Source organism: Pan troglodytes, chromosome 18 (assembly GCF_028858775.2).
Source record: "Pan troglodytes isolate AG18354 chromosome 18, NHGRI_mPanTro3-v2.0_pri, whole genome shotgun sequence".
NCBI classification, from domain to species: Eukaryota; Metazoa; Chordata; class Mammalia; order Primates; family Hominidae; genus Pan; species Pan troglodytes.
In genome coordinates this window covers 2,398,419-2,419,306 of record NC_072416.2, presented here as the reverse complement: position 1 = coordinate 2,419,306, position 20,888 = coordinate 2,398,419, and the positions used below count along the sequence as shown (strand labels likewise).

Genomic DNA, 20,888 nt, shown 5'->3' with positions numbered 1-20,888 from the left:
TGGGGCAGTGCTTAGGGAGGAGCTGCTGGTGCTCCCTTCTCAGAGGCCTCCTGTGGTCTAGATAACGGAGTGGCTTTTCCAGGCCATGAATGAGTGGTTGCTCCAGGCCTTGTCAAGGGGCCTAGGTGGAGGCAGGTTCTGCCTGGGCTCCAGTGCTGGGAAGCCCCTGTTTTTTTTTTGGTTTATTGATTTTATTTAATTTTTATTGCACGTCAGGCTGGAGTGCAATGGCATGATCTCGGCTCACTGCAACCTTTGCCTCCCGGGTTCAAGCAATCTCCTGCCTCACCCTCCCAAGTAGCTGGGTTTACAGGTGCTCGCCACCACGCCTGGCTAATTTTTTGTATTTTTAGTAGAGACGGGGTTTCACCATGTTGACCAGGGTGGTCTCTAACTCCTGACCTCAGGTGATCCACCCACTCATCCTCTCAAAGTGCTGGGATTACAGGCATGAGCCACTACGCCCAGCTTTTTTTTTATTGTTTTGATATAGAAACTTGCTTTGTTGTCCAGGCTGAAGTACAGTGGCATGATCTTGGCTCACTGCAACCTCCACCTCCCAGGTTCAAGTGATTCTCCTGCCTCACCCTCCCAAGTAGCTGGGATTACAGGTGTGCGCCACCACGCCTGGCTAATTTTTGTATTTTTAGTAGAGATGAGGTTTCACTGTGTTGGCAAGGCTGGTCTCGAACTCCTGAGCTCAAGTGATCCACCCGCGTCTGTTTTATTTCTTAAATTCATGTGAAGTCTGGATATCTTGCAGTCCTTTTGACCAAGTCTTCTTACTTGCCTGGGATATATCCCCCATTCCCATCCCCAGTTCCCCAGCCCCCTCCCAGGAGGTGACCCTGGCCAGCAGCTCCTTGTTGACCCTCCCAGAGATGAGTAGACAGATGTGTATCTGAGGACACTGATGTGTCTCACACTCCTTGCTGTTCAACGCCTGAGTCTGGGCAGTGCTTTCTCATGGGGACTGGACTCTACCTGGCACAAGGCTCCTCACTGCTCCTCACTGCCAGCCCCACCTGCTAACCCAGAGACATTGGAGGGCCTGGCCAGGACGTGCCTTCTCACGGTGGGGGCGGGGGGGGGGGGTGCTCCACCCCCAAGCCCAGGGTCACTGGCCTCAGCTTTCTTGTGGATCCACTCTTGTGCTCAGGGTGGACTTTCAGGTAGATCCAAGGAGAGGACTTTCTGCTCTCAGGGTACCTGCCCACAGCCTCTTTTTAAACAGTGTCTGGGCTTGTCTGGAGGTGGACTTGCTGGCTGGGTCCAACTCCAGGGCCAGTGGGCCAAAGAAGAGAGGAGGCAGAGGGGCAGCTGCAGCAGCACAGTGTAAAGAAGAGAGGAGGCAGAGGGGCAGCTGCAGCAGCACAGTGTGGGGGTTTGCTCAGCGAAGCAGTCACGGGGGCCTCCACGTCTCAGGTCCTGCTCCTCAGCCAGACGCTGGGTGGCCCCGGTGTGTGGTGGGAGCCTGTGCAGGTGTGATCCAGATGCTCCCCTGGCCCCTCTCCCTTCCCAGGAGGGTGAGCGGGCCTTGCAGAGCTGGCTGGCAGCTGGGGGCTCCCTTTCTGAGTGGAGGGCCTTTCTGCCTGTGAGTCAGCACAGGGAGCGTGCTGTGGCCACGTCTAGGGCCGTGGCTCCCTGATTCCCCAGGAGGAAGTTGGAGTGGGGAGGGGGACCAGCCTCACCTGCTGCCACCCGCAGACCCAGCTCATCCAGATGGTGGTGTGGATGCTGCAGCGCCGGCTTCTCATCCAGCTGCACACCTATGTCTGCCTGATGGCCTCACCCAGCGAGGAGGAGCCCCGTCCGCGAGACGACGACGTCCCCTTCACTGCCCGGGTCGGCGGTCGCAGCCTCAGCACGCCCAACGCCCTCAGCTTTGGCTCCCCAAGTAGGGCCCCCAGGGCACCGCTGTGGTAGTCAGGGGAGACGCTTGGGGGTGGCATCCAGGAGGCTCAACGTGGGCAGTGCTGTGAGTGATGAGGGGCCTCCACACGGCTGCACACGCACATGCACGTGCCTCGGGTCCCCCGTGGAGACACCTCTCCTGTCTCCTAGCACCACCGTGACTCTGAGGTGGCAGCTCTGTCTCCGGGCTCTTCAGCAGGCTTGCTAGAATTAGGGGCAGCTCCCAGCCCAGCAAGTCAGTGCTGGAATCTCTGCCCCAGCCTGGGAGCAGAGCAGGATCTCATACCACTACCAGGACAGCTGACACCTCTGCGCCCCAGAAGAGCTGTCATGGCCAGTGTGGCTTGAGGGCAGCAGCCTGTTGCCAGGTCCCAGGTCCCCGGTCCCCAGGCTTGGGGAAGGAAGTGGGTGGAAGACTTTGAAAGTCCCCCCTTGGCTGAGGTCTGGCTGTAGGCTTCATGCTTCATGTGAGGACCCCACCTGCCCAGGGTGCTTAGTCCTCCATCCTGGGTGAGGGACAGGATGCCCAGGCCCACCTTGGGGTGTTTGTGGGGCACACATTGCACCTCTGTTCAGGTCCCTTGAGGTTGCCCCCAGAGGGGAGGCTACCCGTTTCCCAAGTCAGCCATGTGAGGGGCGTGTCACACCCAGGAGGTGGGGCAGCAGCGAATGCTTGCAGGCAGATGTACCCTAACCCTTGTAGGAGTTAGGGGTGTCACTGGAGGCTGGCTGCTGGCTCTGCCCTCGCTGTTCCCCTGGGTGTCCTGGAATTCCACTTGGTCACCCTGACCCATGCCCCCCACAGCCAGCAGCGATGACATGACCCTCACCAGCCCCAGCATGGACAACTCCAGCGCAGAGCTACTTCCCAGCGGGGACTCGCCACTGAACCAGAGGATGACGGAGAACCTGCTGGCCAGCCTGTCGGAGCATGAACGCGCAGCCATCCTCAGTGTACCCGCAGCCCAGAACCCTGAGGACCTCCGCATGTTTGCCAGGTGGGTGTAGGTTGACCCGTTGGGACTGAGGCCAGTTGCAGGGTCAGGGCAGAAAGTGGATAGGGACGTACGCAACAGAACCACCAAATCCACTGAGAACAGATGGGGCCCTGTTCGAGATGGAGTCTCTGCATTCAGGTGTGTAGGAGCAGGTGCCACTGCCCAGGCCTGAGGGTTCGGCTTGTCACCAAGACTCCGGGCCATGGGCCTGGCATGCCTATTTTTCGGACTCTTCTCTCTCCAGTACTTCTTAGATGTTTCTTGTCCCTTGAGAGGCAGTGCCAAGTTCTCACCCTCATAGGACTTGGCAGGGGTTTGCCCAGGACTGTAAGCCCTGCGGGCATCCAGGGTCCCCCATGTTAAAGGTGATGTGGCTCAGTGGTCTCTGTCAGCCCCATCCTGACTTGGGGGACAGTGTAGGGGCATAGTTTCCCGGGAGTGGTCAGGTTGTCAGGGACTGAGTTCCCGGTTAAGAACCACACTCGGCCCTCGAGAGAACCACTTGCAACTCTTCTGAGCAGCTGGTCCAGGACTCACCTGCATCCTAGCCTCCTCTGTGCCAGCCTGAGTTGCAGAAAGCACCCTAAAGCAGTGACCTTCCAAATGATGGTGACATTAAAAAAAAAAAAAAAAAAAAGTCAGGCGCGGTGGCTCATGCCTGTAATCCCAGCACTTTGGGAGGCTGAGGTGGGTGGATCATGAGGTCAGGAGATCGAGATCATCCTGGCTAACATGGTGAAACCCCGTCTCTACTAAAAAATACAAAAAATTAGCTGGGTGTGGTGGCGGGCCCCTGTAGTCCCAGCTACTGGGGAGGCTGAGGCAGGAGAATGGCCTGAAGGCGGGAGGCGGAGCTTGGCAGGAGGAGGAGAATGGCGGGAAGGCGGGAGGTGCAGTGAGCCCAGATCGCGCCACTGCACCTCCAGCCTGGGCAGCAGAGCGAGACTCCGTCTCAAAAAAAAAAAAGCAGGCTGCGCACAGTGGCTCACACTTATAATATCAGCACTTTGGGAGGCCGAGGTGGGTGGATCACCTGAGTTCAGGAGTTCGAGACCAGCCTGGCCAACATATAATGAAACCCTGTCTCTACTAAAAAAGAGAGAAATTAGCCAGGTGTGGTAGCGCACTCCTGTAGTCCCAGCTTACTTGGGAAGCTGACGCAGGAGAATCGCTTGAATCTGGGAGGCGGGAGGTTGCAGTGAGCTGAGATCGAGCCACTGCAATCTAGCCTGGGTGACTGAGTGAGACTCCGTCTCTCAAAAAAAGGAAAAAAAAAAAGCAGTGACCATTTGGCTCCAGAGCTACGTGGGACTCACTGTAGCACGAAAAAGAAGCCACCAGCAGAACCCTGGTCCCAACATCAGGACGCAGGCTGCGGCAGCTCTGGGTTTGAACAGCCGTCTGCTGTCCTGGACCCACTCCGCCCACCTGGTGGTCATCGGGACCGTGGTGGGCATGGGGTCCAGGAGGCCTGCCCACCCTTGTTGGGGGGCTGTGGTGGCTGCCTCCCTGGCCTTCACCGCCGCTCTGTTCAGGCCTGTGGGCAGCTGAGAGCTGATTCCCAGCAGTGGCTCTTCAGCAGAGGCCTCTGGGGGCTGGTGTCAGGTTGGGCTCACGCCCACCCATCCCTTCCAGGCTCCTTCACTACTTCCGCGGCCGCCACCACCTGGAGGAGATTATGTACAACGAGAACACGCGGCGCTCCCAGCTGCTCATGCTGTTTGACAAGTTCCGCAGCGTGCTGGTGGTGACCACCCACGAGGACCCCGTCATTGCCGTCTTCCAGGCTCTGCTCCCCTGAGCCCAGGCGGAGGGCGGAAGGCTGCTGGGGTGCGCAGGTGGGCGCTCGCGTCTCCCCACCCCAGGGCTCCCCCCGTGCTGAGGCTGAGCCCTCTTGGCCCTGAGGCCTGGCATTGGGTGGATGCGGGCTGGCCGTGGCCCAGTGAAGCCTGCAGAGCCCCGCTGTCCTTGCCCCTGGTGGTTCCGCTGTGGGGCTGCTGCCCTCTGTGTTGCTACGCTTCCCTCCAGTCCTTGCTGCACGCGTAGGCATCTCCACGCTGGAGGGGGGCCTGCCAGGACTCCTGTCTCTGGGTGAGGCCGCATCCTTCTAGGCCCATGTGGGCTGTGCGTTTCTCAGACCCTCCTTCTGTCCCTACACCTGCTGCTTGGACCCCCCAGTCTGTGGCCACCCTGAAGAATGTGCAGAAACACTTGTGTGGCCTGTCCCTGTCTCTCTGACAGCCTTCCATTTGTGAAGTGCCCTGTGGCCCCCTCCCCATCACCTCTGTCTGCCATGCGCTTCTTCCTCCCAGGCTACCCTGAGCCTTTCCTGGCCCAGTCCTCACCACAGTCCACAGAAGCCACAAACAGGCTCATAGCCAAGCTGTGACCTGGTCCTGACCATCTGGGGCACGAGGGCCTGGGCTGGCCCTGCTAGGCTGGAGCAGCCGTGTCACCTGTGCACATCTTGCTGGTGGAGGCATGGCCCACTGTGCAGGACCCCACCCTCGGGGGCTCTCGGCTCCCACACTGATGATTCTCCCCAGCATCCACACCGGGCCTGGCGCTACGTACTCAGGGCCCCCAGCTCTCGTGTCCTGGAGGAAGAGCTAGCTCCAGACATGTGTTGATCACCTAGAGGAGCTCTGGCTAAGGCACAGTTTTCTAGAAATAAAACATTTATTCGGTTTTTAAGCAATTAAAAAATCTTGTCTGGGCAGGCCCTTTGCTCAGGCCTGTGTGTCCTGCTCAGCCACTCTGTCGACCACACTGACCCAGGGGCTGCCCCGGACATAGAAGCGGAGGGGTTTCCGGGCCCACTCCCCTGCATGGCCGACGCCCACCCGGGCTGCTGCCACTACAGCCGGCTCACTGGGCTCCAGGGGACCACGCTCCAGCCATACAGCTTCATCCTGTGCCAGGTCCCTCTGGTCAAAGCTCTTGTTGATGGCCAGGGCCTGGCACAGCTTGGAGGGGCCACTGCAGAGCTCGCGGTCCTTGAGGACACGGCTGGCGGTGCCTTTCCGGAGGGTGCTGCGAAGCTGACGCATGGTCTCCAGACCTTCCAGGGGCTCCAGTGCTCGCAGCAAGACGCAAGCCCCGTCCCCTGTGGGACGGACAGTTTGGAAGTGGAGCCTCCCTAGGCTCCTGTCCTCTCTGCCCTAGTACACATCCAGACATCCTGTGCTGCAGGGAGGGTGCAGCTGCCTTCCTGCCTGGGCCAGGGACCTGCTCTGTGCACCTGCACCATCTCCTGGGTCTGACCTGGTGGGAGGGGGCTGCACCTCACTGTGTCCAGACCCCTCTGCCTACCTTGCTATCCTCCAAGCCTGCACCATGAGGTGTGCCTCCTGTGGGCACCTCTGGCTTCCACCACCAGGCAGGGCCTCCCCCACTGTGGCCGCCCCCACAAAGCCAGACTGTTAAAAACACATGACAAATGCTGGGTATCAGTTCCTTTCTACCTGGCTTCCCCTGGTCTTGTGACTGGCAGCAGCTGTAAGGCCAGCAAAGGAAGCTCCAGAGAGCCAGTCCTCGGGTGCGATCATTCAGCCAGGAAGCAGGAAGCCTTGGCCTAGCCAGGCCCCAGTGCTCCCCTTCTGCCTCACCCACTCAGTGTTTGTGTTGGTCAAGTGGTGGGGGCTAGGAGTTGGCTTAGAGCAGCTGCCAGTGTGCACCGGATGTTGGGAGAGCCCATGCAATGACTCAGTGGAAGGACTGACTACAACACCCTGCACAGGCAGGGCAGGAGGAGGCTGACGAAGCCCCCTCACCTCCCTTGGGATCCCTCCTCCAGCCTAGCCCCCTCCCTCACCAGGCCAGGCCACTTGAGAAGCAGAGACAGCAAGCGAAGGCTCCTGGGCCCAGGGGCTCACTCAAGCACAGATACCCAAATTCCCTCTGCCCTGCAGGTTTGGAAAGGCCCCTTGGATTCCTGGCTGGGGACAATGATGACCTGGACCCTGGCCAGAAGAGCCCTGGCCCTCCAGCAAGGCAGCACCTGCTCTGATGCACCTGTGCACCCCTGGCCCTCCCAGCCACCTGGGAGTCAGAAGCTTAGCCTGGAGGTGGCCAAGCCAGTCCCTACTCTTGGGCTGCGGCCACGTGAGGCTCTGCATCAGCAGCCAGGGGCGAGCACTAGTGGACAAAGCCAGCAAATGCGGCGTTCCTGTGAGCAGATACCCTCAACCCGCCAGCTGTCAAAGTATTTCAAGATAAAATCAAGGCCAAGCAAAGCCTTTAAGTTCCCGTCCATTCTGTGATTCCCACGCTGCTTCCAGCTCACCAGGTGGGGTGCCCGCTGCCCACCCTGACCCACCTCAGTAGGGAGGAGCAGGACCCTCTACATCCCTGTGGGTACAGGGCACATGCCCCTCATTGTCTCACTGAGCCCCCACAGAGCCGCCTGCAAATGAGTCAAAGCCTGGCCGCCCTCATCACCACACCCCCGTGCCCGGGCTCCTTCACACAGAACACATCCAAGTCCCACGTCCTGACAAAAACACGACCCCTTTGATCACTTCCTGCCAAACCTCCCTTTCCTCACCGACTCCTCTGCCGACCCTAAGTCCCCCTGCTGTGCCCACTGCTCCGTCCTTGGCGACCTGACCACGCTGCTCTCAGCACTGCAGTCATCCTCTTCTCCCATCAGCTTCTCATCCTCATGTGCTGCCTCCGTCAAGGGCAGGCGACACTGTGTCCTCGGCCTCCTTTCTGCCTCCACTCCAACCAACCCTTTCTTTTCCTTTCCTTTTTTTTTTTTTTTCCTTTGAGATGGAGTCTCGCTCTGTCACCCAGGCTGGAGTGTCGTGGCGCGATCTTGGCTCCCTGCAACCTCCGCCTCCTGGGTTCAAGCGATTCTCCTGCCTCCACCTCCCTAGTAGCTGGGATTACAGGTGCCCACTACCATGCCCGGCTAATTTTTGTATTTTTGGTAGAGACAGAGTTTCACCGTGTTGGCCAGGCTGGTGTCGAACTCCTGACCTCAGGTGATCCGCCCGCCTCGGCCTCCCGAAGTGCTGGGATGACAGGCATGAGCCACCGCGCCCGGCCCCACCCAGCCCTTTCTACCCCTTTAACCAGCCCTGCCCCGTCAACGTAGCCAGAGCTCCCGAAACCCTGGCCTGGCCTGGAAGTGGCACCTCCTCGCTCAAATGCCGCCCCCACCTCAGTCCTCCTAGTGGTCCCCTGGCTGCTAGCGGACAGGGCTCTGCCGGCCCTCCAACCCCCCGTGCCCCAGCACTGCTCACCCTGGCTGGAGATGTTCATGCAGAAGTACATGCCGTAAATGATGTACACGTACAGGGTCCCCGGCTTCATGAACATGCCTCGGTTGCGGGGGGTCTGCCGGCCACCCCTTGAGTGGGCGGCTTCATCCTCTGGCCCCAGGTATGCCTCGGTCTCCACGATGCGGCCTCGGAGTTCTGTGCCATTAGGAAGTCGCCGGACTAGGACCTGTGGGCAGTCAGTTTCTGCTCAGGGCGGGAAGGGATGGGGGTCCACTCACCCTAACAGTGCCCAGCCTGGACCTCATCTCCCCAGCTCAGGGTGTGTCAGCCGCCCGGGTCTAGCCAGGGACCTTGCCCCGTCTCCATCCTGCCTCTTCTCTTGCTCCTGCTGAGGCTGAATGTGGCTATTGAGGGCACCAGTTGTCTCCTCCAGCCCTGCTAGACAACCAGACCGCAGGCCGAAGACACCTCAGGCCATAGCCAGGCTGGGCTGGGAACTGGCAGTCATGGATTCACCTTGCAGGTCAAGTCCTCTCAGCAGGACCCTCCATTCCCCAGCTTCCTCCGTTCCCAGGTACCCTTGAGAAAACCATCAGCATTTAGCACGAGGCCAGGCATCACGGAAGGCACAGGACCCCAAGGATGTCCCCACATCAGCTACCTGGGCAATCCCAGAGCCCGTGAAGTCCCCTAAACCTGGGCTGCTAAGGTGGCCACAAGGGACCCTCATACTCAGCTCCCACCCTCCGGCTTTCTGAGCAGTAGGCCCAGCTGCCCCACGGTGCCCCAGCCTGGACCATGGTCCTGGTAACGGCCAACAGTTGTGTCACTGCTCGGAGCCCCAGAGTTAACAGCAGAGCACTGGGGACCAACCACATCCCCTGCACCTCTCTCGTTTTTAGGCCAGATAGGTCAGCTGGACAGCCAGGCTACCTTCACCTCAGCCCACGAAGCCCTGTGGTGCCAAAGGCCATGGTCAGTATCACGGGCTGGGGAGGAGGGGCACTGGAGCTTAGATGCTCGCCGGGGAGTATTCAGGAGGCCTTCCCGGAGACAGGGTGGTGGGAAGAAGGGGTCAGTGCGGGAGCATTCGGGAGGCCTTCCTGGAGACAGGGTGGTGGGAAGAAGGGGTCAGCGCGGGAGCATTCGGGAGGCCTTCCTGGAGACAGGGTGGTGGGAAGAAGGGGTCAGTGTGGGGAGCATTCGGGAGGCCTTCCTGGAGACAGGGTGGTGGGAAGAAGGGGTCAGTGCGGGAGCATTCGGGAGGCCTTCCCGGAGGTAGGGTGGTGGGAAGAAGGGGTCAGTGCGGGAGCATTCAGGAGGCCTTCCCGGAGGTAGGGTGGTGGGAAGAAGGGGTCAGTGCGGGAGCATTCAGGAGGCCTTCCCGGAGGTAGGGTGGTGGGAAGAAGGGGTCAGTGCGGGAGCATTCGGGAGGCCTTCCCGGAGACAGGGTGGTGGGAAGAAGGGGTCAGTGCGGGAGCATTCGGGAGGCCTTCCCGGAGACAGGGTGGTGGGAAGAAGGGGTCAGTGCGGGAGCATTCGGGAGGCCTTCCCGGAGACAGGGTGGTGGGAAGAAGGGGTCAGTGCGGGAGCATTCGGGAGGCCTTCCCGGAGACAGGGTGGTGGGAAGAAGGGGTCAGTGCGGGAGCATTCGGGAGGCCTTCCCGGAGACAGGGTGGTGGGAAGAAGGGGTCAGGGCGGGAGCATTCAGGAGGCCTTCCCGGAGGTAGGGTGGTGGGAAGAAGGGGTCAGGGCGGGAGCATTCAGGAGGCCTTCCCGGAGACAGGGTGGTGGGAAGAAGGGGTCAGTGCGGGAGCATTCAGGAGGCCTTCCCGGAGGTAGGGTGGTGGGAAGAAGGGGTCAGCGCGGGAGCATTCAGGAGGCCTTCCCGGAGGTAGGGTGGTGGGAAGAAGGGGTCAGTGCGGGAGCATTCAGGAGGCCTTCCTGGAGGCAGGGTGGTGGGAAGAAGGGGTGAGCATGGGAGCATTCAGGAGGCCTTCCCGGAGACAGGGTGGTGGGAAGAAGGGGTCAGTGCGGGAGCATTCAGGAGGCCTTCCTGGAGACAGGGTGGTGGGAAGAAGGGGTGAGCATGGGAGCATTCAGGAGGCCTTCCTGGAGACAGGGTGGTGGGAAGAAGGGGTCAGTGCGGGAGCATTCAGGAGGCCTTCCCGGAGGTAGGGTGGTGGGAAGAAGGGGTGAGCGCGGGAGCATTCAGGAGGCCTTCCCGGAGGTAGGGTGGTGGGAAGAAGGGGTCAGTGCGGGAGCATTCAGGAGGCCTTCCCGGAGGTAGGGTGGTGGGAAGAAGGGGTCAGCGCGGGAGCATTCAGGAGGCCTTCCTGGAGACAGGGTGGTGGGAAGAAGGGGTCAGTGCGGGAGCATTCAGGAGGCCTTCCCGGAGACAGGGTGGTGGGAAGAAGGGGTCAGCGCGGGAGCATTCAGGAGGCCTTCCCGGAGGTAGGGTGGTGGGAAGAAGGGGTCAGTGTGGGAGTATTCAGGAGGCCTTCCCGGAGGTAGAGTGGTGGGAAGAAGGGGTCAGTGCGGGAGCATTCAGGAGGCCTTCCTGGAGACAGGGTGGTGGGAAGAAGGGGTCAGCGTGGGAGTATTCAGGAGGCCTTCCCGGAGGTAGGGTGGTGGGAAGAAGGGGTCAGTGCGGGAGCATTCAGGAGGCCTTCCCGGAGACAGGGTGGTGGGAAGAAGGGGTCAGTGCGGGAGCATTCAGGAGGCCTTCCCGGAGGTAGGGTGGTGGGAAGAAGGGGTCAGTGCGGGAGCATTCAGGAGGCCTTCCTGGAGACAGGGTGGTGGGAAGAAGGGGTCAGCGTGGGAGTATTCAGGAGGCCTTCCCGGAGGTAGGGTGGTGGGAAGAAGGGGTCAGTGTGGGAGCATTCAGGAGGCCTTCCCGGAGGTAGGGTGGTGGGAAGAAGGGGTCAGTGCGGGAGCATTCAGGAGGCCTTCCCGGAGACAGGGTGGTGGGAAGAAGGGGTCAGTGCGGGAGCATTCAGGAGGCCTTCCCGGAGGTAGGGTGGTGGGAAGAAGGGGTGAGCGCGGGAGCATTCAGGAGGCCTTCCCGGAGACAGGGTGGTGGGAAGAAGGGGTCAGTGCGGGAGCATTCAGGAGGCCTTCCCGGAGACAGGGTGGTGGGAAGAAGGGGTCAGTGCGGGAGCATTCAGGAGGCCTTCCCGGAGACAGGGTGGTGGGAAGAAGGGGTGAGCGCGGGAGCATTCAGGAGGCCTTCCCGGAGACAGGGTGGTGGGAAGAAGGGGTGAGCGCGGGAGCATTCAGGAGGCCTTCCCGGAGGTAGGGTGGTGGGAAGAAGGGGTCAGTGTGGGAGCATTCAGGAGGCCTTCCCGGAGGTAGGGTGGTGGGAAGAAGGGGTCAGCGCGGGAGCATTCAGGAGGCCTTCCCGGAGACAGGGTGGTGGGAAGAAGGGGTCAGCGCGGGAGTATTCAGGAGGCCTTCCCGGAGACAGGGTGGTGGGAAGAAGGGGTCAGCGCGGGAGTATTCAGGAGGCCTTCCCGGAGACAGGGTGGTGGGAAGAAGGGGTCAGTGCGGGAGCATTCAGGAGGCCTTCCCGGAGACAGGGTGGTGGGAAGAAGGGGTCAGCGCGGGAGCATTCAGGAGGCCTTCCTGGAGACAGGGTGGTGGGAAGAAGGGGTCAGTGCGGGAGCATTCAGGAGGCCTTCCTGGAGACAGGGTGGTGGGAAGAAGGGGTCAGCGTGGGAGTATTCAGGAGGCCTTCCCGGAGGTAGGGTGGTGGGAAGAAGGGGTCAGCGCGGGAGCATTCAGGAGGCCTTCCCGGAGGTAGGGTGGTGGGAAGAAGGGGTCAGCGCGGGAGCATTCAGGAGGCCTTCCCGGAGACAGGGTGGTGGGAAGAAGGGGTCAGCGTGGGAGTATTCAGGAGGCCTTCCCGGAGGTAGGGTGGTGGGAAGAAGGGGTCAGCGCGGGAGCATTCAGGAGGCCTTCCCGGAGGTAGGGTGGTGGGAAGAAGGGGTCAGCGCGGGAGCATTCAGGAGGCCTTCCCGGAGACAGGGTGGTGGGAAGAAGGGGTCAGTGTGGGAGTATTCAGGAGGCCTTCCCGGAGGTAGGGTGGTGGGAAGAAGGGGTCAGTGCGGGAGCATTCAGGAGGCCTTCCCGGAGACAGGGTGGTGGGAAGAAGGGGTCAGCGCGGGAGCATTCAGGAGGCCTTCCCGGAGACAGGGTGGTGGGAAGAAGGGGTCAGCGCGGGGAGCATTCAGGAGGCCTTCCCGGAGACAGGGTGGTGGGAAGAAGGGGTCAGTGTGGGAGTATTCAGGAGGCCTTCCCGGAGGTAGGGTGGTGGGAAGAAGGGGTCAGTGCGGGAGCATTCAGGAGGCCTTCCCGGAGACAGGGTGGTGGGAAGAAGGGGTCAGCGCGGGAGCATTCAGGAGGCCTTCCCGGAGACAGGGTGGTGGGAAGAAGGGGTCAGTGTGGGAGCATTCAGGAGGCCTTCCCGGAGGTAGGGTGGTGGGAAGAAGGGGTCAGTGCGGGAGCATTCAGGAGGCCTTCCCGGAGGTAGGGTGGTGGGAAGAAGGGGTCAGTGCGGGAGCATTCAGGAGGCCTTCCCGGAGGTAGGGTGGTGGGAAGAAGGGGTCAGTGCGGGAGCATTCAGGAGGCCTTCCTGGAGACAGGGTGGTGGGAAGAAGGGGTCAGCGTGGGAGTATTCAGGAGGCCTTCCCGGAGACAGGGTGGTGGGAAGAAGGGGTCAGTGCGGGAGCATTCAGGAGGCCTTCCTGGAGACAGGGTGGTGGGAAGAAGGGGTCAGCGTGGGAGTATTCAGGAGGCCTTCCCGGAGGTAGGGTGGTGGGAAGAAGGGGTCAGCGCGGGAGCATTCAGGAGGCCTTCCTGGAGACAGGGTGGTGGGAAGAAGGGGTCAGTGCGGGAGCATTCAGGAGGCCTTCCTGGAGACAGGGTGGTGGGAAGAAGGGGTCAGCGCGGGAGCATTCAGGAGGCCTTCCCGGAGACAGGGTGGTGGGAAGAAGGGGTCAGGGCGGGAGCATTCAGGAGGCCTTCCCGGAGGTAGGGTGGTGGGAAGAAGGGGTCAGTGCGGGAGCATTCAGGAGGCCTTCCCGGAGACAGGGTGGTGGGAAGAAGGGGTCAGTGCGGGAGCATTCAGGAGGCCTTCCCGGAGACAGGGTGGTGGGAAGAAGGGGTCAGGGCGGGAGCATTCAGGAGGCCTTCCCGGAGGTAGGGTGGTGGGAAGAAGGGGTCAGTGCGGGAGCATTCAGGAGGCCTTCCCGGAGACAGGGTGGTGGGAAGAAGGGGTGAGCATGGGAGCATTCAGGAGGCCTTCCCGGAGACAGGGTGGTGGGAAGAAGGGGTCAGTGCGGGAGCATTCAGGAGGCCTTCCCGGAGACAGGGTGGTGGGAAGAAGGGGTGAGCATGGGAGCATTCAGGAGGCCTTCCCGGAGGTAGGGTGGTGGGAAGAAGGGGTCAGCGCGGGAGCATTCAGGAGGCCTTCCCGGAGACAGGGTGGTGGGAAGAAGGGGTCAGTGCGGGGAGCATTCGGGAGGCCTTCCCGGAGACAGGGTGGTGGGAAGAAGGGGTCAGTGCGGGAGCATTCAGGAGGCCTTCCCGGAGACAGGGTGGTGGGAAGAAGGGGTCAGTGCGGGAGCATTCGGGAGGCCTTCCCGGAGGTAGGGTGGTGGGAAGAAGGGGTCAGTGCGGGAGCATTCAGGAGGCCTTCCCGGAGGTAGGGTGGTGGGAAGAAGGGGTGAGCGCGGGAGCATTCAGGAGGCCTTCCCGGAGGTAGGGTGGTGGGAAGAAGGGGTCAGCGCGGGAGCATTCAGGAGGCCTTCCCGGAGGTAGGGTGGTGGGAAGAAGGGGTCAGTGCGGGAGCATTCAGGAGGCCTTCCCGGAGGTAGAGTGGTGGGAAGAAGGGGTCAGTGCGGGAGCATTCAGGAGGCCTTCCTGGAGACAGGGTGGTGGGAAGAAGGGGTCAGTGCGGGAGCATTCAGGAGGCCTTCCCGGAGGTAGGGTGGTGGGAAGAAGGGGTCAGTGCGGGAGCATTCAGGAGGCCTTCCCGGAGGTAGGGTGGTGGGAAGAAGGGGTCAGTGCGGGAGCATTCGGGAGGCCTTCCCGGAGGTAGGGTGGTGGGAAGAAGGGGTCAGCGTGGGAGCATTCAGGAGGCCTTCCCGGAGGTAGGGTGGTGGGAAGAAGGGGTCAGCGCGGGAGCATTCAGGAGGCCTTCCCGGAGGTAGGGTGGTGGGAAGAAGGGGTCAGTGCGGGAGCATTCGGGAGGCCTTCCCGGAGACAGGGTGGTGGGAAGAAGGGGTCAGTGCGGGAGCATTCAGGAGGCCTTCCCGGAGGTAGGGTGGTGGGAAGAAGGGGTCAGCGCGGGAGCATTCAGGAGGCCTTCCCGGAGACAGGGTGGTGGGAAGAAGGGGTCAGTGCGGGGAGCATTCAGGAGGCCTTCCCGGAGGTAGGGTGGTGGGAAGAAGGGGTCAGCGCGGGAGCATTCAGGAGGCCTTCCCGGAGACAGGGTGGTGGGAAGAAGGGGTCAGCGCGGGAGTATTCAGGAGGCCTTCCCGGAGACAGGGTGGTGGGAAGAAGGGGTCAGCGCGGGAGTATTCAGGAGGCCTTCCCGGAGGTAGGGTGGTGGGAAGAAGGGGTCAGCGCGGGAGCATTCAGGAGGCCTTCCCGGAGGTAGGGTGGTGGGAAGAAGGGGTCAGTGCGGGAGCATTCGGGAGGCCTTCCCGGAGACAGGGTGGTGGGAAGAAGGGGTCAGCGTGGGAGTATTCAGGAGGCCTTCCCGGAGACAGGGTGGTGGGAAGAAGGGGTCAGTGCGGGAGCATTCAGGAGGCCTTCCCGGAGACAGGGTGGTGGGAAGAAGGGGTCAGTGTGGGAGCATTCAGGAGGCCTTCCCGGAGGTAGGGTGGTGGGAAGAAGGGGTCAGTGCGGGAGCATTCAGGAGGCCTTCCCGGAGACAGGGTGGTGGGAAGAAGGGGTCAGCGCGGGAGCATTCAGGAGGCCTTCCCGGAGGTAGGGTGGTGGGAAGAAGGGGTCAGTGCGGGAGCATTCAGGAGGCCTTCCCGGAGACAGGGTGGTGGGAAGAAGGGGTGAGCGCGGGAGCATTCAGGAGGCCTTCCCGGAGACAGGGTGGTGGGAAGAAGGGGTCAGCGCGGGAGCATTCAGGAGGCCTTCCCGGAGGTAGGGTGGTGGGAAGAAGGGGTCAGCGCGGGAGTATTCAGGAGGCCTTCCCGGAGACAGGGTGGTGGGAAGAAGGGGTCAGCGCGGGAGCATTCAGGAGGCCTTCCCGGAGGTAGGGTGGTGGGAAGAAGGGGTAAGCGCGGGAGCATTCAGGAGGCCTTCCCGGAGACAGGGTGGTGGGAAGAAGGGGTCAGTGCGGGAGCATTCAGGAGGCCTTCCCGGAGACAGGGTGGTGGGAAGAAGGGGTAAGCGCGGGAGCATTCAGGAGGCCTTCCCGGAGGTAGGGTGGTGGGAAGAAGGGGTCAGTGCGGGAGCATTCAGGAGGCCTTCCCGGAGGTAGGGTGGTGGGAAGAAGGGGTGAGCGCGGGAGCATTCAGGAGGCCTTCCCGGAGGTAGGGTGGTGGGAAGAAGGGGTGAGCGCGGGAGCATTCAGGAGGCCTTCCCGGAGGTAGGGTGGTGGGAAGAAGGGGTCAGCGCGGGAGCATTCAGGAGGCCTTCCCGGAGACAGGGTGGTGGGAAGAAGGGGTCAGCGCGGGAGCATTCAGGAGGCCTTCCTGGAGACAGGGTGGTGGGAAGAAGGGGTCAGCGTGGGAGTATTCAGGAGGCCTTCCTGGAGACAGGGTGGTGGGAAGAAGGGGTCAGTGCGGGAGCATTCAGGAGGCCTTCCTGGAGACAGGGTGGTGGGAAGAAGGGGTCAGCGTGGGAGTATTCAGGAGGCCTTCCCGGAGGTAGGGTGGTGGGAAGAAGGGGTCAGTGCGGGGAGCATTCAGGAGGCCTTCCCGGAGGTAGGGTGGTGGGAAGAAGGGGTCAGTGCGGGAGCATTCGGGAGGCCTTCCCGGAGACAGGGTGGTGGGAAGAAGGGGTCAGTGCGGGGGCATTCAGGAGGCCTTCCCGGAGGTAGGGTGGTGGGAAGAAGGGGTCAGTGCGGGAGCATTCGGGAGGCCTTCCCGGAGGTAGGGTGGTGGGAAGAAGGGGTCAGCGTGGGAGTATTCAGGAGGCCTTCCCGGAGGTAGGGTGGTGGGAAGAAGGGGTCAGCGCGGGAGCATTCAGGAGGCCTTCCCGGAGACAGGGTGGTGGGAAGAAGGGGTGAGCATGGGAGCATTCAGGAGGCCTTCCGGGAGACAGGGTGGTGGGAAGAAGGGGTCAGTGCGGGAGCATTCAGGAGGCCTTCCCGGAGGTAGAGTGGTGGGAAGAAGGGGTCAGTGCGGGAGCATTCAGGAGGCCTTCCTGGAGACAGGGTGGTGGGAAGAAGGGGTCAGTGCGGGAGCATTCAGGAGGCCTTCCCGGAGACAGGGTGGTGGGAAGAAGGGGTCAGTGCGGGAGCATTCAGGAGGCCTTCCCGGAGGTAGGGTGGTGGGAAGAAGGGGTCAGTGCGGGAGCATTCAGGAGGCCTTCCCGGAGGTAGGGTGGTGGGAAGAAGGGGTCAGTGCGGGAGCATTCGGGAGGCCTTCCTGGAGACAGGGTGGTGGGAAGAAGGGGTCAGTGCGGGGAGCATTCAGGAGGCCTTCCCGGAGACAGGGTGGTGGGAAGAAGGGGTCAGCGCGGGAGCATTCAGGAGGCCTTCCCGGAGACAGGGTGGTGGGAAGAAGGGGTCAGTGCCTGTGCGGGAAGCCCAGAAATCCTTAGGCATCCAGAGCTGTGAGGACAGAAGTGAACAAGCCAGGCTTGACCAGGCCATGTCCAGGGGAGAAAGGGTGGCCCTGTTCCATCTTCCCTGGAGCTTAGAGGGAATGCCCCTCCAGGGGCTTCACTCTGCACACTCCTGTGCCTCCATGGGGGCACACTGGGGGGGCCCAACTACCACTCTGGAGAGGAGGTTCCCACAGCCCTTTTCTCATTGTTTCCTTTTCCATCCCAAATTTCTGATCAGGATTTCACTGATACCATTTCCACCAGTGGCAGATACTGGGGCCTCTCACCCCTCCCCACCCCCATGGCCAACACACACCCCTCTTCCTTGTTGGCAGAGCCTGCTGGGGGAGACCACACCCTCCTCAGCCCAGGGAGTGGCCTGGGATTTCATGGCAACTCACTGCAGTGACCCTTTTAGGGATGAGTGCATGACCCAAGCCTGGCTGAGGGGTCTGCAAGGGCATCCACTAGGAGGTTATGGAGAGGGCAGAGGGCTGTCCCTGATCCAAGGGACACAGGGTGAGACACCCTCTTCTCTGCTGGACATCATCTTGTCCACCAATGGGCTCAAGTGGGCATGACTGTGGCCTGCCAAGGATGCTGAATAGAGACAAACGTACTGTGGTCCCTGATGCCATGCTGGGCCCTTGCCCTGTTCCTACGACACACCTGCCACACGTGCCGTTTTGTTGTATCACAAATGCCCATTGTATTTTTTTTTTATTTTTGAGACGGAGTCTCGCTCTGTCGCCCAGGCCGGAGTGCAATGGCGTGATCTCAGCTCACTGCAACCTCTGCCTCCTGGGTTCAAGTGATTCTCCTGCCTCAGCCTCTCGAGTAGCTGAGATTAGAGGCACCCGTCATCACACCCAGCTAATTTTTGTATTTTTAGTAGAGATGGGGTTTCACCATGTTGGTCAGGCTGGTCTCAAACTCCTGGCCTTGTGATCCGCCCGCCTCCACTTCCCAAAGTGCTGGGATTACCGGCATGAGCCACCACACCTGGCCACAAATGGCCATTACTTAAGGTGCTTTTAGAAGGATCCGCATGGGGACAGAATGTTGTGTGTTCTCCACAAGGTCGAGCCCACATTCTAGGGTCTGCTCCTTTAGCACCCAACTCCTGGCACTGGTATTACTCTTCTGGTTCTTCTTGGTGATTATAACCTAAAAGTAGGCTCATTAAAGGACAAAGGGAAGGCCTTGGAGCCTCTGGAGGACCAGAAAGGCAGGCCTGGGGCTTTGGTATCGAGGACTACCACCACCACCTCGCTCCCAACAGATCCAGCCAAGATGCCACGACTGTGTGAGCATCTGCTTGTGGGGACAGGCTGCACCGTAGGCCCCACCAGGATGGGACCTGGGCAGTCTCTGCTTCTTACTCCAAGTCTGATTGGCAGAGCCCAGATCCTTGACCTACACTAAGCTGCAGGGGCCCTGGGAAGCCAGCACTGCGCTGTGAGCCACTACAGCGGGAAGGGGCAGCCCGACACTGGCCACAGCCACAGTTCCCACGTGTGGAAAAACTGAGGTGGATTGCCGGTGAGGAAGGCTAACGGTGCAAGTGCTCCTGCCCTAGATGCCCAGAGCCGGGGGTAGACAGTGGCACCCCTGCTCCACCCTGGCCAAGCAGCACTGACAATCTCTACATTCTTCCCAGATGATCTCAGGCAACTGAGATGAAGCTAAGCAGGGACCAGTGTGAGCAAAGCCGCTAAATGCATGAGGACAAGGAGGACTAACCGAGGGCCAATCCAGCAGGCAGCGGACAGGGGTTCAGGGACAACTGCAGTGACAGGCACTTCAGGAGGGCCCTCGCTGCTATGTTCACATTACCTGTCCCAGAAATGCCCGGGCCAGGGGGACTGCCGGCTGGTCGAAAAACTCCAACCCCAGTCGGGTAAGGTGGCCCTTTGGGCTTGAGAAATAGATGCTGCGGTATGGGCCCGCAGTGGTGGGCGGTCCCAAGCAGCGCTCCCTGGGGCAAGGTGCCTGGGCAGCGTCGGACGAGCGGTGTGGCTGCTCTGCAGGTGCCTGGGCTGCGTCGGACGAGCGGTGTGGCTGCCCTGCTCTAGCTGGTCGCTGCTTCTTTTGCCCCATCCTTCGGGAAAACTGTAATGGGAAAAAAAATAAATAAGCATCCGAATAGGAGACAACTGTGTGGTAAGGTCAGGCTCAGGAAGTGCAAGGACTGGATTTGACCACCTGCTTTGGTTTCTTCATCTGCAAAGCGGGGGTGACCATCCGGTGGGTTGTTAGGAGGCACAAACACCCTGACACACTCGAGGCCTCAGGAAATGACCACGTCTGACGATGGACGGCTGCTGCTGGTGGCAGGGTGGCTGCTCTGCCCCACATATGTGCGAGCTGCACGGCATGGGGGCCCAGGCTGCATGACCTGGGGAGCAGATGGGGGCCTGAGCCTGGGACAGCAGGGCTGGTGCCCTCCGATTCCCACTTATCATGCAGGTCCCAAGAAAACGTCTGAGCTGGTTTCTGGAACCCTGCCCTTTCATCCACCCCTTACCAGAATTCAAAACACAGACAGGATCTTAGCAGGGCCAAGGCCTGACACACAGGGAGGGGTGAGCACCGGGGTGACCACCGCGTGCTCAGGGTTCCTAACTGTCCTCTGCTTCATGGCCCAGGTTGGAAAACGAGCAAGTGGGGCAAAGGCAAGGTCTCCTGAGGGACTAGGAGGGTCTGCTGAGACCGAGCAGGCCGCCAGCCTCCCACCTCTGGCCTCCCCATGAGTAGGGGGAACCTAACCACACATCCTCAGCTGTCCTGGGGCAAAGGAGGAGGGAAGATGAAGGTGGCGGGTGAGCGCCGGCCTGGCAGCACCCGGAGGGCTGGTCTTTAGCAGCACCTAAGTCCTCCTGGCATGGGAGAGATGCATTATTTTTAACGGGAGCGCTGACGTTAATGTAGAACGGAGTCTGCCAGTCGGCCTGGAACGGACGCTGACGTGACCGTCTCCGCAGCTCGGCCCGCGCTGCCAGCGCGCCGTGGGTTCAGCCCCCGGGCGCTGCGGCCACTGCTCTCGGCCCGAGCTTGGCCCTTGGCCTATGCTCTGGCTCTGCCCCGAACCCTCGGGGCGGTGGGCGGTACGCCCGTCCCCGGCACTCCCGCTCCCGCGGCCGCGCTCGCTGCTGCGCCTGGGGGTGGGCGCGTCTGTTCCGCGGGGCGGCCGAGGCGCGCGCTCACCTGGGCCCCGCTGCGCGCGGGCATCCGGCGGCTCGGACCGGGGCTTCGTGGGACTTGGACCCCGGCGCGCAGCCCAGCAGCCGCCGACCACGGAAGCACCCCTAGGACCGGGGCGGAGCGGCGCCTGCGCAGAAGGGGACGGAAGCCGGGAGAAGGGGGCAGTGAGCGCCGGGAACTGGCTGCGCCCCCGGGGCGGGGCGGACCACGTGGAGGTGGATCCTCTTCCCAGCGCCCACCGCCAGTTCCGGACCGATTCCCGGGCCTGATGCGGTGCCTGCGAGGCGAGAGCGGGGAAGGGGCACCTGGGGGGTGGGGCGAGCCCCCCACTGTGCCCGGCGCCCCTCCCAATGAGCTGTCCGCCCCCGCCTGCGCCCTGGTCGCCTGGCGGCCTCAGAGCCCACTCCACCAGCCGGTGGTCAGACCACCGAGAGGACGGGCCCGTCGTGAACCTGAGTGGATCCTCGAGGGGCCCGGGCGGAGCGGTCGTGCTTTGGGGGAGGAGGCAGGCCGCCGACGTGTTTTCCGGTGGGGTGCCAGCGGAGTGAGCGCCTGGGAGGCCGCCCCGGCCCTGGTCCGGAGTGGGCCAGGGAGTCCTTATCCAGGAAGTGGACGCCAGGCTTGTGCGGAAGCCCCCGCCCCTGGCCGGGGTTGTCACAGGCTGGTGGGGGGAAGGAAGGAGGGAGCGGCGCGGATTCTGCCTCTGCAGCAGAGCCCCCATCCCTCTTTCCGCCCAGGGATGCTGAAGGGA

General features: G+C 61.9%; 2 protein-coding genes across 11 annotated transcripts in view; one reads left to right on the top strand and one right to left on the bottom strand.

Annotated features, from left to right (window-relative positions):
• The window catches only part of NPRL3 (NPR3 like, GATOR1 complex subunit), a 54,942-nt gene extending 47,795 nt beyond the window's left edge, over positions 1–7,147 (top strand). For all 9 annotated transcript variants that reach the window (XM_024349588.3, XM_016928957.4, XM_016928960.4 and 6 more), the window contains 4 exons: positions 1,708–1,897; positions 2,720–2,912; positions 4,548–4,750; positions 6,824–7,147. In XM_024349588.3, coding sequence (XP_024205356.1) covers positions 1,708–1,897; positions 2,720–2,912; positions 4,548–4,713 — 549 coding nt within the window. In that variant the 3' untranslated portion in view covers positions 4,714–4,750; positions 6,824–7,147. The remainder of the gene's footprint in view (positions 1–1,707; positions 1,898–2,719; positions 2,913–4,547; positions 4,751–6,823) is intronic.
• On the bottom strand, positions 5,573–20,263 carry MPG (N-methylpurine DNA glycosylase). Of its 2 annotated transcripts, XM_016928970.3 has the most exons (5): positions 20,141–20,263; positions 19,139–19,331; positions 18,770–19,045; positions 8,162–8,366; positions 5,573–6,018 (listed from the first exon to the last, which is right to left on the bottom strand). In XM_016928970.3, exons 2-5 carry the CDS (start codon positions 19,289–19,291, stop codon positions 5,642–5,644), a joined length of 1,011 nt encoding a protein of 336 aa, XP_016784459.1. In that variant the 5' UTR covers positions 19,292–19,331; positions 20,141–20,263; the 3' UTR covers positions 5,573–5,641. The 2 variants fall into 2 exon arrangements, with proteins under 2 accessions (XP_016784459.1, XP_016784460.1); XM_016928971.4 differs by lacking the exon at positions 19,139–19,331 and having other exon boundaries at positions 20,141–20,253.
• Between the last annotated feature and the right edge of the window lie 625 nt (positions 20,264–20,888).